Genomic DNA, 16,832 nt, shown 5'->3' on the forward strand with positions numbered 1-16,832 from the left:
TATCAGTTTACAGCAGGAAGGTCATTTTGGTGAATGAAAGGGAGTGTTCCACTCTGCACCCTGGATTTAGCTGTCTAACTCCCATTAATGTTCATAGGAGTCACGCTGCCAAATCCCTAGCCATCACTCTGGATATCTGTCCCAATCCCTTGCTGTTCAAATTGAAATGTATCTTCCAAAGCAGAACCTCATCCTGAGGGGGAACAGAAGAAAGCTTCAACGATAGCCATGACAGTGCCTTCATCACTCAGGGGCTCACATGTTGGCAGCATGAAAGGTGCTCCATTTTTGGCAAACCGACATATTAAGAGGACTTTGCTTATAGACCTGACCCCAGACTAAAGCCGATCCTTTTAAAAGGGGAATGATAAGCTAGTGACAGAAGGAAAGCTGATAACCAAACACTCTCTCCATATTGAGATTTTAGTATTATGGGGGTTGTCCTTGCCAAGAGGTGATGGAGGCAGGTGATAGATTGCTCTGGGAAAGGTTTGGGTAAATGCATTCATGACAAAGAGGCCTCTTCACATACAGAACTCACCCCTAAAGACCTGGGTTTGTTTGAGCCATGACTGTCACTTACTAACAGAAGGTCTCTTAAAACCTCAGATTCCTCAGCTATTAAAGGTGAAGAGCAACATAACCTGTTTCTTTTTTTTTTTTTTTTTAGTGAGGCAATTGGAGTTAAGTGACTTGCCCAGGGTCACACAGCTAGTAAGTGTTAAGTGTCTAAGGCCGGATTTGAACTCAGGTACTCCTGACTCCAGGGCTGGTGCTTTATCCACTGTGCCACCTAGCCGCCCCAACATAGCCTGTTGAGTAGAGAGCTGGCCTCTGACTCATTTAGACCTGGGTTCAAGTCTTGCTTATGAGTTGACTGCTTATATTACTCCAGGCAAAGCCACTTAACCTCTTGGCACCCCAAGAAACTTTCTAAGATTATAAATTGCAGAGAACATTCAAGGTCTGCTTAGTCAGAAGGACATCCTAACAGAACTCCTTGCACTGATGAAATCACAGGTTGAGGTTTATTTGGTTTTTTAATGCATTTCCTACTTAACAAGATTGTTATAAAGAAAGAGATTTTTCAGCAGGAAAGTGATACCTATGAGAAGCAGAATGGATTCTTGGGAGAGAGTTAGGAAGCCCTGAGTTGAAATCTTACCTCTTGACTTGACACATACTGAGTGTGTGACCCTGAGTAGCCAGTCAGCTCTCTAAGATTATACATTTTAGAGCTATTACCAACCCGCTACTGATAGAGCAGCTAGGTTACACAGTGGTTTAGAGCACTGAACTTAGAATCAGGGAGACCTGAGTTTGAATTCCCCCTCAAACACTCTCTAGTTGTCTGACTCAGAGCAAGTCACTTAATCTCTCTTAGCTTGTTTACCCATCTATAAAATGAGGATAATAATAGCATCTACCTCACAAGGTTGTGAGAATCAAATGAAATAACATGTGTAAAGGGTTTTGCAAACCTTAAACATCTATATAAATGTTAGCTATTGTTACAGAGGAAGTAATTTCAATAGCAGTTCCCTCTACCAATGAAATCACAGGCCAGAGTCATGGGGAAAGTACTATATAAATGTGACCTTCAATTACTAGAAGCTGATATCAGAGAAGACTTGGCATCACTGTCAGAGACCCATTCATTGCCCATAGGTCTGATCCAGTGTGGTAATCCTTGATTTCTTTTTCTTCCAGTGCTAACATATTCCCAAAGATCTAAACCTAAGTCATTCCTTATCATATCACCTAGAAGACTCCTAGACCAACAAATTATGCATAGGTTTAATTCAATAGGCTTTGCTTTAATGATGGTTCACTCTTATTCAACCTCTAAAACAGGCCATTCTTTCTCCTACTAAATCAATATGGCGAAACCAAAAGGTATATCTGTTGACTTCATTAGGTTGCTGTAACAAAACACTTTCTACATCCTTAAAGTGGGTAGCAAGGTGGCACAATGGATAGACATATCAGGAAGACATCTTCCCCGATTCAAATCTGGTCCCAGACTCTTAGTAACTGTGTGACCCTGGGCAAGTAACAACCTTATTTGCCTCTGTTTCTTTATCTTTGAAATGAGCTGGAGGAGGAAATAGCAAACCACTCCAGTATCTTTGCCAAGAAAACACCCAATGGGGTCACAAAGAGTCAGACAAGATGGAAAGGACTGAATAACGATAGCACCTTAAAATGCTATACAATTGTGAATAAGTGTTGCTGGGTTTTTTGTTTTGTTTTGTTTTGTTTTGTTTTGTTTTGTTTTTAAGACAGAGACCTAGAAGGGGAAGAACTTAGGGTAATAACTCTATCCTTATCTCCTTAATTATTTTAAAAGATGCATACCTAGTCATAAACTACAGTGCTTGGCATAGTAAGTACTTAATAAATGCTTATTGATTGATTAAGTTGAAGCCATGGTTATACTTAGACCAAAGATATCAGAGGTTAAGAAACATTATTCTGAAGTTTTCTTGGCTTCCTCCAAAGTACTGCTCAGTTGCCATCTTCTACATAAAGCTATTCTTAATCCCCACCCACCTCCCAATCTCCTACCCTTCCTACAAGAAATTATTTAAAATCACTTGGTATATACTATGCATTTTCTTATTTGTGTGCATGGTGATTCTACTACCCACAGAATATAAGCCCCTTGAGGGTATGGACTTGTCTCCTTTTTGCTTTTTTTGTATCCCTAATGCTTCAGACCTGTGTGCCTGGCACATAATAGATACTTAATAAGTATTGAATTTGTTGTTGAATAGTATTTATCTTCTCCCAAATCAACATAGCTGATAAAGGTTGGTGATATACAGATAGGAAAATAATCAAGGGAAAATGCAATTATAGCTGACATTTCAATGGTGTTTATGGTTCCAAAATGCTTTAGTTACATTATCTCATTTGAACACACATCACAACAAATTCTTTAAGATAGCCAGCATAGGCATTATTATTCCCATTTTAGAAATGAGGAAACTAAGATTCAGAAAGATTAAATGACCACAGCTATTAACTGGCAGAACCAAAATAGAATCACCAAACAGGATAGAAAGGGACCACAAAGACCACCTAGAACAAACTATGTCTGAATAGCAATCCCTTTTGCAGTATCACCCAGCCTTCAACTGGATGCCTCCACAGCAGGGCAGTTCCCAAAGGGAACTATTTCTGAAGGCAGTCCATTCCACTTATGAGTAGTGTTAGTTACTAGGAAAGTTCCCTTACATTGAGACGAAATATGCCTCTCTGCAACCCAGGAAGGGCTAACTCCAAATCCAGAGCTCCATCCTATGCTCCATCACACTATCTGACATGAGAGATAACATTTCAGTGAACAATAAATTATATTGAAAAGGAAAGAAATAAAAAATATACTGTTGGGGCAACTAGGTGGTGCAGTGGATAAAGCACCAGCCCTGGATTCTGGAGGACCTGAGTTCAAATCCAGCCTCAGACACTTGACACTTACTAGCTGTGTGACCCTGGGCAAGTTACTTAATCCCAATTGCTTCACCAAATATATATATATATATATATACATTGCCATCTTTTTCAATAATTATGAGATATTTAGCAAATTGGCCTGATTATTCTTCCTTCTAGGGTTGGATCGGTAAATTACAGCTCTCTCTTATCAAGAATAGGTCTTTAATCACAGTTGTATTGGTGTGGTCTTACCACTGACAAAGATCATAAACTCCCCATTCCTTAGTAGATGGCCAGCATGCTTCTCTCTGGGGCACAAAGGAAATTCCCGTTCTGATCGTGATAGAATATTACTGTGCTAAAAGAAATGATATGCTCATTGATTTTAGAAAAACATGGATAGATTTTCATGAAATAATGAAGACCTAAACGAGTAGAGAATGTTTTAAGAGCAACTTTGAGCAACTAAGTCATTTTGACTATTATAAATACATAAATTAAGTTCAAAGGACATATGAAGGAAGATACTATCTGCATCTGGAGAAAGAACTAATAAATAGAAGCATGCATAGAATTATTTTACATATATATTTTTACAAATATACATATATGTATCTAACAGTAATCACCTCTAGGGTGGGAGAGGGAAGAAAAAAGAGTAATTTACATGATAACTATTATATTTTTAAAAGTAAGGACCAGTTAGGTGGCACAGTAGATAAAGCACTGGCCTTGGATTCAGGGGGATCTGAGTTCAAATCCAGACTCAGACACTTGACACTTAACTAGCTGTGTGACCCTGGGCAAGTCACTTAACCCTCATTGCCCCACAAAACAAGCAAGCAAAACCAAAAAGTAATAGCAAGTTGTACGCAATAGATTTGTAGGTTTATGTGTGATCATACTTTTTCATTCCACTATGTTATAGAAATGCTTGTTTTGTTTCATAAATTAAAAAATAAATTAACTATTTTTTTTGGCAGGGCAATGAGGGTTAAGTGACTTGCCCAGGGTCACACATCTAATAAGAGTCAAGTGTCTGAGGCTTTATTTGAACTTGGGTTCTCCTGAATCCAGGGCTGGTGCTTTATCCACTGCGCCACCTAGCTGCCCCTAAATTAACTATTAAAAAAAAAAACAAAAAAACACAACCTTAAGCTGCTTAAGCTTTGCTTTCATGGGCTTCTTTCCCAGGTGAATCATTTCATGAGATCTTTAGTTATTTTGGATCATCCTGTTGTTCTCTGTAGGTGGGTCTAAGCATTCCCTCCAGATTAATTTCCACATCTCTTGTGGTTTTTGGAAGTAGGAGGAGGATTACAGAATAGATTCAGAGCTGGAAGGAAACCCCTCATTTTATAGATGAAGAAACTGAGGCCCAAAGAGGTTAAATGATTTCACAAGGTCCTCTATTTGCAGCTAAAAGAAACCTCAGAGGCTACCAAATCCAAACACCTTTTTTTTTCTTTCTTTCTTTCTTTTTTTTTTTTCTTTTTTTTTGCGGGGCAGTGGGGGTTAAGTGACTTGCCCAGGATCACACAGCTAGTAAGTGTAAAGTGTCTGAGGCCGGATTTGAACTCAGGTACTCCTGAATCCAAGGCCTGTGCTTTATCCACTGTGCTATCTAGCCGCCCCAAACACCTTTTTTTAATAGATGAGGAAACAGGGATTATAAGTGACTCATTCAGCTTACACAAGTAGAGAAGCTTAGTAAAAGTTGTAATAATAGAAATCATGGTGGTGGTGGTAGTCACAGTGGCGGCAATAATAGATCCCATTCCACACACAGGAGAGCTTATTCAAAGATGGCCTGATGTTGACAGGGAGAAAAGTAATAAAAGTTAGCATAAAAATTTCCATTATGTCACTATAATTCTATTTGTAACTTTTTTAAAGGGGGCGAAGCAGGGAGACAGAAATCTGACCTGTCTTTAATAAGTCCTGAAATACTTTTTAAAATCCACAGTTTCATTGGTGTAGTTTCTCCACTGACACACATCACAATCCCCCATGCTTTAGTAGATGGCCTTCATGAAATGTCATCACCTAGTGACCAGCCTTCTAGTGATGAAATTGACCCAGATTGGCTCCTAGGAAAATAGAACACACATTCTATTGGATGGAACTAGAGAATGGGGGACAGCCCTGGAAGCCTGTCCATTTTTATAGCATTGCTTAGATGATGTATTCCACTGCCATAGAGTTTAGCACTCAAGACCACAACATTCCTATATGTAAGAGGTGGGGGGCATGATTAAGTCCAGCCTTTATGAGTATGTGCAGCTATGACTATTTACCATCTGGTAACCACAAAGCAAAGAAAATGACTTTTGATAGGTTACTGAGCTAGACCAAGGTGTGTACTGACACCTGACAAAGAGACCCCCCTGAGAGTCTCCAGGCTGGGAAAGTGCCCAGGGTCCTCTTTCACCCATAGCGGGCATCAAACATCAAGTGAATGGCTTTAGGTGAAAGAGAGATGGAACAAACTAGGCCATGACTTTATGAACTTTGGAGTTTTGAACTTTATGGACTTTTGAGTTTGAATCCCATTCTGTCTCAACAGTCAATTAAAAGTCTTTTTCTTCATCTTGTGATTAACAAACTGGAAAAATTCATAGCTACTCATAGTCTGAAACCCATGTGAGGACTGACTGTTTCAGCCAAAGCACACTGTTCATGCTCATAAGAGCTAGATTTTGCCAGTCTAGCCCTTATATTCTCAAATAAGGAGATGTTGTCTAAAGCCCATCTATGGCATCTCCCCCATCCAGTTTATCAATAAGTCACCTGAATCTAAGCACGTTGGGGTAAAGGAGTTTAATAGCTCTTCACTTTTCTTTATTGCAGACCTCTTATATTTGATAGAATAAGTAGTTATTTTGTAGGAAAAAGATACTTCTTAAGGACAATCCAGAGTTCATCATATATATTGGAAAAGTATAACACAGGAAATCATAACCACCTTTTTTTTTTAGTGAGGCAATTGCCCAGGGTCACACAGAAAGTAAGTGTTAAGTGTCTGAGGCCTGATTTGAACTCAGGTACTCCTGACTCCAGGGCCGGTGCTCTATCCAATCATAACCACTTTTAATAAGTGTTCCTATAAACCCAGAGTTCTTAATTTGTAGTCTGTGAATTTTTTTTGCAGGGCAATGAGGGTTAAGTGATTTAACCAGGGTCACACAGCTAGTAAATGTCAAGTGTCTGAGGCCAGATTTGAATTCAGGTCCTCTTGAATCCAGGACCAATGCTTTATTCACTGTGCCACCTACCTACCCCAGTCTGTTGTTGTTGTTTTTTTTAAATTGATAACTGTATTTCAATATAATTGGTTTCCTTTGCAATCTTATGTATTTTATTTTATTTTATGCATTAAAAACCATTATTTTGGGAGCAGCTAGGTGGCTAGTAGATAAAGCACTGGCCTTGGATTCAGGAGAACCTGAGTTCAAATCTGGCCTCAGACACTTGACACTTACTAGCTGTGTGATCCTGGGCAAGTCACTTAATGCTCATTGCCCCACAAAAAAAAAAAAGAAAGAAAGAAAGAAAAAAGTCATTATTTTGAGAAACTGTCAATAGGCTTCAAACTGCCAAAGGAGGCCATGACAAAAAAAAGGTTCAGAACCTCTGCTCTAAAGATATGCAATAAACTTAATAAAGAGCAACACAAATAAAAAACTGCCTGATTATTTCCCAGAAATTTGTTTAAGACTTTCTCTGGGGACTTTAATCCAGGTTCATACATTAGAGCTTCACCTTAGTGCTTCCCCTCCCCAACAGCTATGTATTTTACTACCAGGCATATATTCTTTATTGTTTATTAAGTATTACCTTATGTGTGTTTATGTTGTCTCCTGTGATAGATTATAACCTACTTAAGAGCTGGGGTTGTTGTTGTTTTTTAATCTTTGTAACCTCATTGTCTTTTGCAGTGGCCAGCACTTAGTAGGCATTGCATAAATAAAACTTGTCAAGTGATTGCTTGGCATGCAAGGGACTGATATAGCATTTGCCAAACTTTATTTGGAACCGTGGAATACTCTGATGCTGGGGGTATAGTGACTGAATCCCTAAGCACTACTTTCCTTCTAGCTCAAAATCTATGATCAGTATACCACAAGGTAAAATATGGCATTGGAAACCCCAAGCATGTTGTGGTTGCAAGGTGCCAATGTACCACAGAATAATCAGGCTTTACTGGATTTTGAGAAGTTATTTAATCTAACTCCTCAGTCTTAGGAGTTTAAAACTCCCCTATAAAGATACTTGTCCCATTCCCCTTCCCTGCCTTTTTTTTTTTTGCTATACAATTCCCAGGTAAAGAAAATCAACAACTTTCCTTGATAATTCTTTTTAGTAATTCTCAATCCTTCCCAAGTGGGAGTCCTTTCTAATATCTTCCCTGAATTCCTCCCACCTCACTTAAAACCCATTTTCTTTACCCTTTAGAAATAGAAATTATCTTTCCTCACTCCCTTTGGTAGCTAGGTGATGCAATGAATAGAAAATGAAATCCTGAGTTTCAATTCCACCTCAGAGCCTCATTAGCCATGTGACTGTGGGCAAGTCACTTAACTTCTCAGCCTCATTTTCTTCACCAATTGAACAGAACAAAGAGAATATTGTATATATTAAGAACAATATTGTTTTAATAATAACTGAGTGAATAAGTCATTTTGACTGTTATAAATACCCAAATTAACTATAAAAGACATATGAAAGAAGACATCTGCATCCAGAGAAAGAACTGATAAATAGAAGCATGTATAGAATGATTTTACAGATATGCATGTGTGTATATATATATATACATACATATTTGTGCTTAATGGTAGCCATCTCTAGGGCAGGGGAAGGCAGGAGGGAATAAAAAATAGAAAGTTGCATGATAATTTTATTATATTTTGAAAAAGGAATAGCAAATTGTATATAATAGATTTGCAGTTTCATGTATAATCACCTTTTTCTATTCTACTATGTTATAGAAATGCTTGTTTTATTTCTTAAGTTTAGAATAAAATAAATAATTTTAAAAGGAAAGGAATAAGTATTTATTAAGCACCTACTATGTGCCAGGCACTGAGTTATACACTTTATAAAAATTGTCTCATTTGATCCTCACAACAACCCTTGAAGGTAGATGCTATTATGATCCCTATCTTATAGTTGAGGAAACTGAGGTGGACAGAAATTAAGTGACTTGCCCACAGTCACATGATTCAGATATGGATAATAATAGTAAGCACTTCATCAGATTGTTACGAGATCAGATGGGGTAACATAATGTAAAGCACTTGGCAAAAATAAAGCACTACATAAATTCTAGCTGCTGTTATTATTATTTAACCCTTCATAGGTCTAAATCTCTACTATAATCCTACTCTGATTATACACCATGGTGTGGAAATGACCCTGGATTTATGTTGCCAGGCTATGCCAATGAGCAACAACCTCTGGAAAATCCTAATAAAGTCAGAAGAGAGTCAAATGGAACCAACAAGTGACTGTATGTTTCTTGTCTACAGACATGCCTAGCTAAGTTTGGAAAGGGTCATCACCAGAAGACTATCAGGTAATGATTCCCCATGCCCTGCTACTACCTGTCAAATCATGAAACCAACTACTAAGGCAAAGAGAGAGTTTGCCATCTACATCAGTAGAGGGAGAGAGTACCCAAACTGATGAAATCTTAAATCTTTTTGAAATATTAAATTATAAATTTAAAGAATGTTATCAAGTAACCCCTCTCCACTTTCCCATCTCGAGTCCTAATAATTCAAGTTCCTTTAGCCTATTCCTGAACTTGGATCTTTACACATAAAAAGAACAATGTCATTTCTAAGTGGCATTGGAAAATCTCCCTTTCCAGACATTTCGCATGACCCCCTCTAAACACACTATATTCCAGCCAAACAGTCCTACTTGCTGTTCCCCAAACTTGGCATTACATCTTCCACCTTTCTGTCTTTGCCCATGCTCTTCCCCATGCCTAGAGTTCAGTCCCTTGTCACCTCTGTCTCTTAGAATCCTTCTGCCCCCTTCCACAGGAAGTCTTTCATGATTCCCCTGGTTATTAGTGATCTCTCCCTTCTCAAATGATCTATTTACTTTTCTAATTATATATTATATTCTTCTAGTAGAAGGTCAATTTCTCAAAAGCAGGAGCTACATTCAGTTTGGATTTGTGTTCCCAATGCCTAGTACAGTGTTGTACACAAAGCAGTTTCATAACAAATGTTTGTTCTAGTGAATTGAATTATATAAGCTGAATCAGATGGAGGATGGAAAGGAATTTGAAGAGGATGTTCAGAAAAATGTCAAGAAGGCCCTTTCTTTCAGAAAAAGGCTTGTGGATCAACCAAAAAAAAAATAACCTCAAACTTAAGAACTTGTATGAAAACACTTCCCCAACCCACTCCATTCTAGAGGGTCCCACTGATGATATCTTCCTTTGTCCTACCAGTAGAGTTTCCTTATTAAGAATAAAACAAAAGAGACAATGACTAATGTTTCAGGAATTGTAGCAGATGTTTACACACGTTGAGATAAAGTTATGAGGTTCTTCTCCTTTAAGATCAATGTATGGACATTTGGAAGTGCCTATCTAAAAAAATTAGGTAATCTGAAAACTAGTGTGGAATTTAATTTTCCCAGAAGATATGATAATTCTTTCTTATGACATCAGGGCAAAAATACTGCAGCCCTTGTTTTCTACACTCCCATTTCTTTCACACCAAACCATATGCTTAGTGCTATCAAGCAACACTCTTTCTCCATCTCGTGGAGGTGTTTTAAAACATTTTTTTTACTTTTGAGCTTACAGAATGAAAAATAGAGAAATGCTTTCTCCAAGGAATAATTTATTGAATAATATTCTTGGGAAGCATATTTCAAGACAAAATCCTATATTTTAGACCATCCACATTTTTCTTCCTAAAAATATCATGCTGCATGAATTTTAAAAATGAAATAAGATTCTCATGTATCTGTATAACAATCAGCTAAGAAATTCCATGTGAGTTTTGCAATGAATGACCAAATTATGAGCACATAATAATAATAACTCACAAACTTTTAGCATTTTATAATTACAAAGGACCTTTGTATACATTATCAGATTGGATGCTCACAAGAGTCCTGGGAAATGGGTAGTGTATTATATCTATTATATTGGCCAATGGAGTGCAGAGCTCAGACTTAGACCAAGTTTCTTAACTTTGAGTCTAGAACTTTTTTCAATACTCTACTAAGTCCACTGAACCTGATATCACACGCTAGTGAAGAATATTATCACAAATAAGAACATGGAAAGCTCTACAATGTCGGATATTTTCAGGCAGTGAAGAAACATTCCCTTCTGAAACATTCTAACACAAAGTAATAGATTAAAAGGCAGATGGAGTTTTCTTTTTTTCCAGGAAAAAATCCAGTTGGGAATGTGGGGCCTGGAAGAAAAGATCATGAGATCTACTGTATCTGCTCCAAAAGTCCTTTTTTCATGGCAATGAGGGTTAAGTGACTTGCCCAGGGCCACACAGCTAGTGTCAAGTGTCTGAGGCTGGATTTTAACTCAGGTCCTCCTGAATCCAGGGCTGGTGCTTTATCTATTGCATCATCTAGCTGTCCCCTCCAAAAGTCTTTTACAGATGTTAAAGTAGTGGAAACAGAACCCATTCAACTCCTTGAACCAGTTCCTACTGGCTAACTTATGATATGTTACTGGAACATACATTGAGAGAAGTTTTGTCAGACACCCAGAGAGCATCCAGATGGAAAACCAAAATGAGAAGTTAAACATGAGGTAACTCACAATTCTAAGACCTCACTTCTAACCCCCATCTCCCATGTCACAAAATACACTGGTCTCTGAAACATTATTCATGTTTGAGTGACTATTTGGGATTTGGAAGCATCATCAAATAAAGTTGATTAAGCTGTCCTCTCCTCCCAGTTCTCTGCTAAATATAATATTTTCAGGGTTTCTATAAATAAAAGAAGCCCCCAAAAAAGGAGAAAGAAAGCTCAAAAAGTCCTGTTTTTACAAAAAAAGGCAAGTCCTTTATTTGAGATGGATCACTGTTGTATGTTACACCATTGTCATATCTAAATCAAGGGTCATAATGTAAAGGAAATAAAGGGTTTCATAAAAACGTATCACTCCAAATGGTACCCCTGGCCAACTCTTTGACTAAACACATAGTGAAATATTCAAGGTTATTATATGGCACTTAAATTAATAAGAGCAGAGAGAAGGTATCATTTATTCACAGTCCAAAGCAATGACTTTTGAACCTTTGGTATATGTCTCAAATAAGTATCAGTAAACACATAAGTTAGCTGGATAGTATTTAGTTTCAGGTTACTTAGGCCAGTGCTAGGGTGTTTGTGTGTGTGTGTGTGTGTGTGTGTGTGTGTGTGTGTGTGTGTGTGTGTGTGTGTGTTTAAAGAATTGACAAAGTTAATGAGTTCAGAATTCACATGGGATGATTAAGGTCTCTGGTGTGAGCACACAGGCAAATCCAAAACATGGCAAAATCAAGCTCTGTAGTGCTGTGCAAGAGAACTACATTAGAAAATAGCAAGTGAGATACACCAAGTTACAAACTCTGTGGCTCTGATAGACTTCCAAAATTTAAAAAAAAAAAGGACACTCTCAAAAATTCATGAGCTAGGCAGCAGAGATGTTCCTGGGGCTCATGATTCGTTCCAAACAGTGCAACAACCCTCCTATAAGTATTTTTGTATTTGCATATTACAATACCCTTCCCACCCACCCCTTGCCCCTAATAAACAGCACCAATGCAGTTTGAGTTAGAAAATTGGAAATCAGAGACATTCTACAGGTTTTCATCATAAGTAGGGACCATTCAGTCTGGGCTCAAATGCAAACCTCTTCAAATAGCCAGTCCCAACAGTGCACCCCCCCAAATTCCCTCTGCTTGACTGGTACGAAATCAGAAAAAGCTGACAAGCTGTCCCAGGGTGTTGGGGATAGACTTGCTGGTGGAGAAGAAGAGGAGCACTTCAGAGATGCCTGTCCTGGTTTCCAGGAAGAGGGGATAAAATGAGGAGGTCGATCACAATTTTTATACCAAGAAAATATCTGACTCCCACCATTCACAATGTCCTTGGCCCAGTCAAAGCTCAATATGGTCCTAACTAGTCATCTTTTGTGTCCATTACTAGTCAGATCATACCAACCCATCGGATAAAGAGGGCCCATTTTCACAGAAAGCCTTTTCTCTACCCCATGGACTCTGTAGGGTCAATGGTGTGACATTTGCCAGTGTTTCTACTGAATTGAGTTTCTTCTCTTTTCCCCTTCTTGAGGCTGTTGTCTAAAAGTTTTTCTGGAACCAGCCCTACCCCACATTTTAATGGAGAGAGTGAAGCTACTTGCTATCTCCCCAAGTCCTACCCCCATCCATCCCTTCACACATAGGCAGAGTCACTTGACTGAGTCCTGCCAAAATTGGGAACACTGACCCGAGGCAGGTCCTTGTTGCGGATTTCATAGACTGACTTCCTCTTGGCCTGTGCACCACGCACAGCCAGCTTAATCTTGCGCCAGCCCAGGTGGTTGAGTTCAGCCAGATTGAGGACAACACAGATGCCACTCACAGCAAACATGAACACAAGGAAGACAGTCTTCTCTGTGGGCCGGGAAACATAGCATTCTACCTCCTTGATACAGGGGTAGCGGTCACACTCATACAGTCCAGGGACACTGAAGCCATAAAGGAAGTATTGGCCTACCAGGAAGCCAATTTCTAGGGCATTACGGAAAACCACCTGGATAATGTAGAAGCGGGAGATGCCCTCTTGCCGACGGAGCTTGGATCGGGCTGCTGTGCGCAGCCCTGATGGGTGTGGAGCCAGCTCCTTAACCTCTAGACAGTCTGGCTCATTCTCCTTGCTAGTATTCTCTGTATTCTGTAGTACTCCATTTACAATGGCATTTTGAAGCTTCTTATTGTCTTCCCGCTTGCCCCCACCACTACCCCCACCCCCAGCTCCTCCAGGACCCCCAATAGACTCAGGGGGATCCCTGTCCAGGGCGAGGAAGACAGTAGAGTAACGGCGTTCCCTCTGCTTGGCAGACTGGTGCACTGAGTAGGTGATGAAGCAGAGGCTAGGGGTACACACCATGATGATCTGGAAGACCCAGTAACGGATATGAGAAATGGGGAAGGCTCGGTCATAGCAGGCTTGGTTACAGCCTGGCTGCAGGGTATTGCACACAAACATGGTCTGTTCATCATCATACACTGTCTCACCCACAATGGCCACGATGAGGATCCGGAAGATCACCACCACTGTCAGCAGGATCCTGGGCAGGGAAGGAGGGAGGGAGAAAGAAAGAATGTCATGGGCTGAGTGTCACTCAGTGGCCTGCTGCTGGCTTAGGGATCCCCTGCTCCTCCCATCCCATCCATGGTGTTTCCCTGGAGCTTTGGCTGGGGAGCTGTCCACCATTCACTGGTCCTGAACTAAGAATCCGAGAGCAATGATGCTTTCAGCTTTCTGATCATCTGGGATTTGAACACCTCCTTTTCAGAGGTCCCGCGTATGCCTATCCATCCATCTATCTATCCATCCATCTATCTATCTCTCTATCCATCCATCTATCTATCTATCATCTATCTGTCTATCTATCTATCGGAGACTTGTGTATATGCAAGAGATATAGACTCATCTATACATAATGCATCTCTACACAACATATATTTTCATTATGTATATGGCATGTACACACAACTACATAAAATGCAAACTAGGAATGTGCATTTATGTGTGAATGGACTCCATAAATGTTTATTCTCCTCTATGTAAATATTGTCCCTAATATTATATTTTAAATAGTTTCTCTCTATATATATATTTATATATATGTATAAACACACAAAAATAATCCTGGTGTATGTGTGTGTTTCTCACACTATAAGCTTTCTTGAATAAATCGAGGAAAGAAGCTTCAGCCTCAAAGGATGACTCCATCTCCCTCTTCGCCCTTCTCTCTCCAAACACCATACTCCCTTCCAGCTTCTATTTAGGAAACAGAAGGGAGATCAGCTCTGACTCGGAGCACTAGGGGACCCAACAACCCGTGCCCAGAGTTCCGGTTCCGATGGGGGAAGAGTTACCCCACGGAAGGGGCCTCCCAGCAAGGGATCAACTTTTGGGAAGATCCCGGGGAGAGAAGGAAATAGCTGGAAGAGAGAGGGGCAGCTCTGGGCTTGGGATGGTCCCACCATGGGCCCAGGCAGGAGGGAGGAAAAGACGGGGGAAGGAAAGGGGCGCAAAAGAGGACTAGAGTAGGTGGGGAAAGGGGACCATGGGAAGGGGTGGACGCTGTCAGGATCTGGTCCAGCTCGGCTTGGCGCCCTTACCTTCCAATCATAGTGGAATGTTGTTGTACGGCGGCTTCCAGCAGCCTCTCTAAGATGGTCCATTCCCCCATCGCTGTGCATTCGGAGGCAGCAGACAAAGACTGGGCAGTGCTGGGCACGTCCCTGCTCCTGGCCCCTTCCCCAGTCACCACCTGACAACAGGGGGCTAAAGACCAAAAATAAAAGCAAAATAAACCTAATCCACTACTCTTCCCCCTCCCTCCCTTTTTTTTCTTTTTTTCTCCACTTAAAAGAGAGGGGGGAATACAAGCGAGTCCAGAGACGTGGGGTAGCAGCTGGTGCTGTCCAGGGACTAGGGCACCAACCGGTCAGTTGCTGTCCAGCCTGGGGAAGATTCCCTGTGTGTCTTCTGTCCAAGCAGGGGGTGGGGGCGACTGGAAGAATGTACTGGTCACTAGGCTGCTGCTAGCTGAAAGAGATCTCTTGCTCCTGTTTCCCTGTCGGCTGGGTTGCGGGGAGCCAAGGTCCCTGCCTTGTCTCTGTCCCAGGGCAGCCCGCCCCTGGTCTTTCAGCCTTAAAGAGTGTTGGCTGCTGCCTTACTTCCCGCCTCGGAGGCCGGGCGGGGATCACGACCCTGAGTGCACGGAGCAGAGCAGACTGGGAATCCGCGTCTTGCCGCCTCTAATCCTCCCTTAAGTAGTCTCTGCCTGCGTCACTCCAGGTTGGTGGAGGGGAGTGAGCGCCGGCGTGTTGTAGCTGTGCTCCCAAGCCGTTGGGGCTGGGGACTTGTCGTGGAAGGGGAAGAGGAGGGAGGGGGGGATGGATGAGGGTGAGTCCTGGGTCTCCCAATTGGGGGAGGAGGAGTACATAGGAAGGCTCCAAGGGGAATGATCGCAGCTTTCCTAACTGGCCAGCTCCAGCTTCCTCCCCCTTAAGCGGCTCAAAGCATTCTCTCCCTGCCCTCCCAGCGCCCAGGTAGCAACGGGAGCTCACCTGCCCGCCAGACTCCGCCTATGATGGGGAGAAGATGGGAATGGGAGGTGAGGAGCTTGGGGCTAAGAGTGAAGGGATAAGGGCAGTTGTGTCTTTTCTTCTCAGTCACCCTAGTGTTTAGCTCCATTTTTCTCCTTTCATTTAGTGCACTCACGGTGGGCTCAGAGTTGGGATTTCCCCTCAAAAGACGTCAAAATAGGGCTAATTTAAAAGCTCTAGTAAAGATGCAGGTAATCAGTGTCTGTGAGCAGGACTGGAATTAAGGGGCTTCGTGGGCCTGTGAAGATTTGGCGATTTAAGTGTGAATACCTTTCGGTGGACAGAGAACATAGCTGTGAACGTGCCCGTGTGTATGTCTATGTCGAGAGAAGTATGTGTCCACTCATGTATACGCGTATGTCTATCTGAATGTGTACTAATGTATATGCAATGCAGCAGCTGTATGTGGACGCCTTCTTATTTATATTAGTATTCAGAAAAAAAAAGGATAGATAAGGACCACTCCTGAAAGACTGTCCATAACCACCCCCCTTGGAAAAGGAATAAGCACGAACATTGTCTAAACTGGAAATTTAGCCTTACTCCTACTTCCTTCTTTCTCTTTTTATACACCCACCCCCTTCCCCAAATAAGTCCAGCTTAATTTCTGAGTCCCTATTTGCTTTGGATTGCCAGGTCTGCCTGAGCAAATGTTCAATTGGTGGCTAGAAATTCTTTCACACCAGGATGCTCATTAGCTTAAGGCTGGAAATTAGAACACATTGGTAGTTTTCAAGTTTGGGAGTATTTTCCATCAGTATAAGAAAAGAAAATGCTTAGTGTTCCTACTCTAAAAGAAGAGCTGTGAATGTATCATTATTCTTAGTAATATAATGCTCGCAGAATTGTTTCCATCTAAATGCTGGAAGACCACATACATGTACAACTTAAACCACACACAGAAGAAAGTATTTCAGAGTCCTTTAGTTGCAGCAGACCCTGAGCCTTATCTTAGATTAACAATCCCAGACTTTTGAAATAATGACAATTCTGAAGCATAGA

The 16,832-nt window shown here is 40.9% G+C and overlaps 1 protein-coding gene across 1 annotated transcript; it reads right to left on the bottom strand.

The window, feature by feature from the left end:
* Window positions 1-10,406: 10,406 nt before the first annotated feature.
* On the bottom strand, window positions 10,407-15,778 carry GJD2 (gap junction protein delta 2). The gene is made up of 2 exons (XM_043985936.1): window positions 14,838-15,778; window positions 10,407-13,777 (listed from the first exon to the last, which is right to left on the bottom strand). Exons 1-2 carry the CDS (start codon window positions 14,906-14,908, stop codon window positions 12,880-12,882), a joined length of 969 nt encoding a protein of 322 aa, XP_043841871.1. The 5' UTR covers window positions 14,909-15,778; the 3' UTR covers window positions 10,407-12,879.
* Between the last annotated feature and the right edge of the window lie 1,054 nt (window positions 15,779-16,832).

Source organism: Dromiciops gliroides, chromosome 2 (genome assembly GCF_019393635.1).
Source record: "Dromiciops gliroides isolate mDroGli1 chromosome 2, mDroGli1.pri, whole genome shotgun sequence".
In the NCBI taxonomy this organism is placed as follows: Eukaryota; Metazoa; Chordata; class Mammalia; order Microbiotheria; family Microbiotheriidae; genus Dromiciops; species Dromiciops gliroides.

Coding starts and splice junctions, on each gene's coding strand:
- GJD2 (XM_043985936.1), bottom strand. CDS start 14,908: ATGGGGGAATGGACCATCTTAGAGAGGCTGCTGGAAGCCGCCGTACAA. Junction 13,778..14,837: donor CATTCCACTATGATTGGAAG/GTAAGGGCGCCA, acceptor TTCCCTGCCCAG/GATCCTGCTGACAGTGGTGG.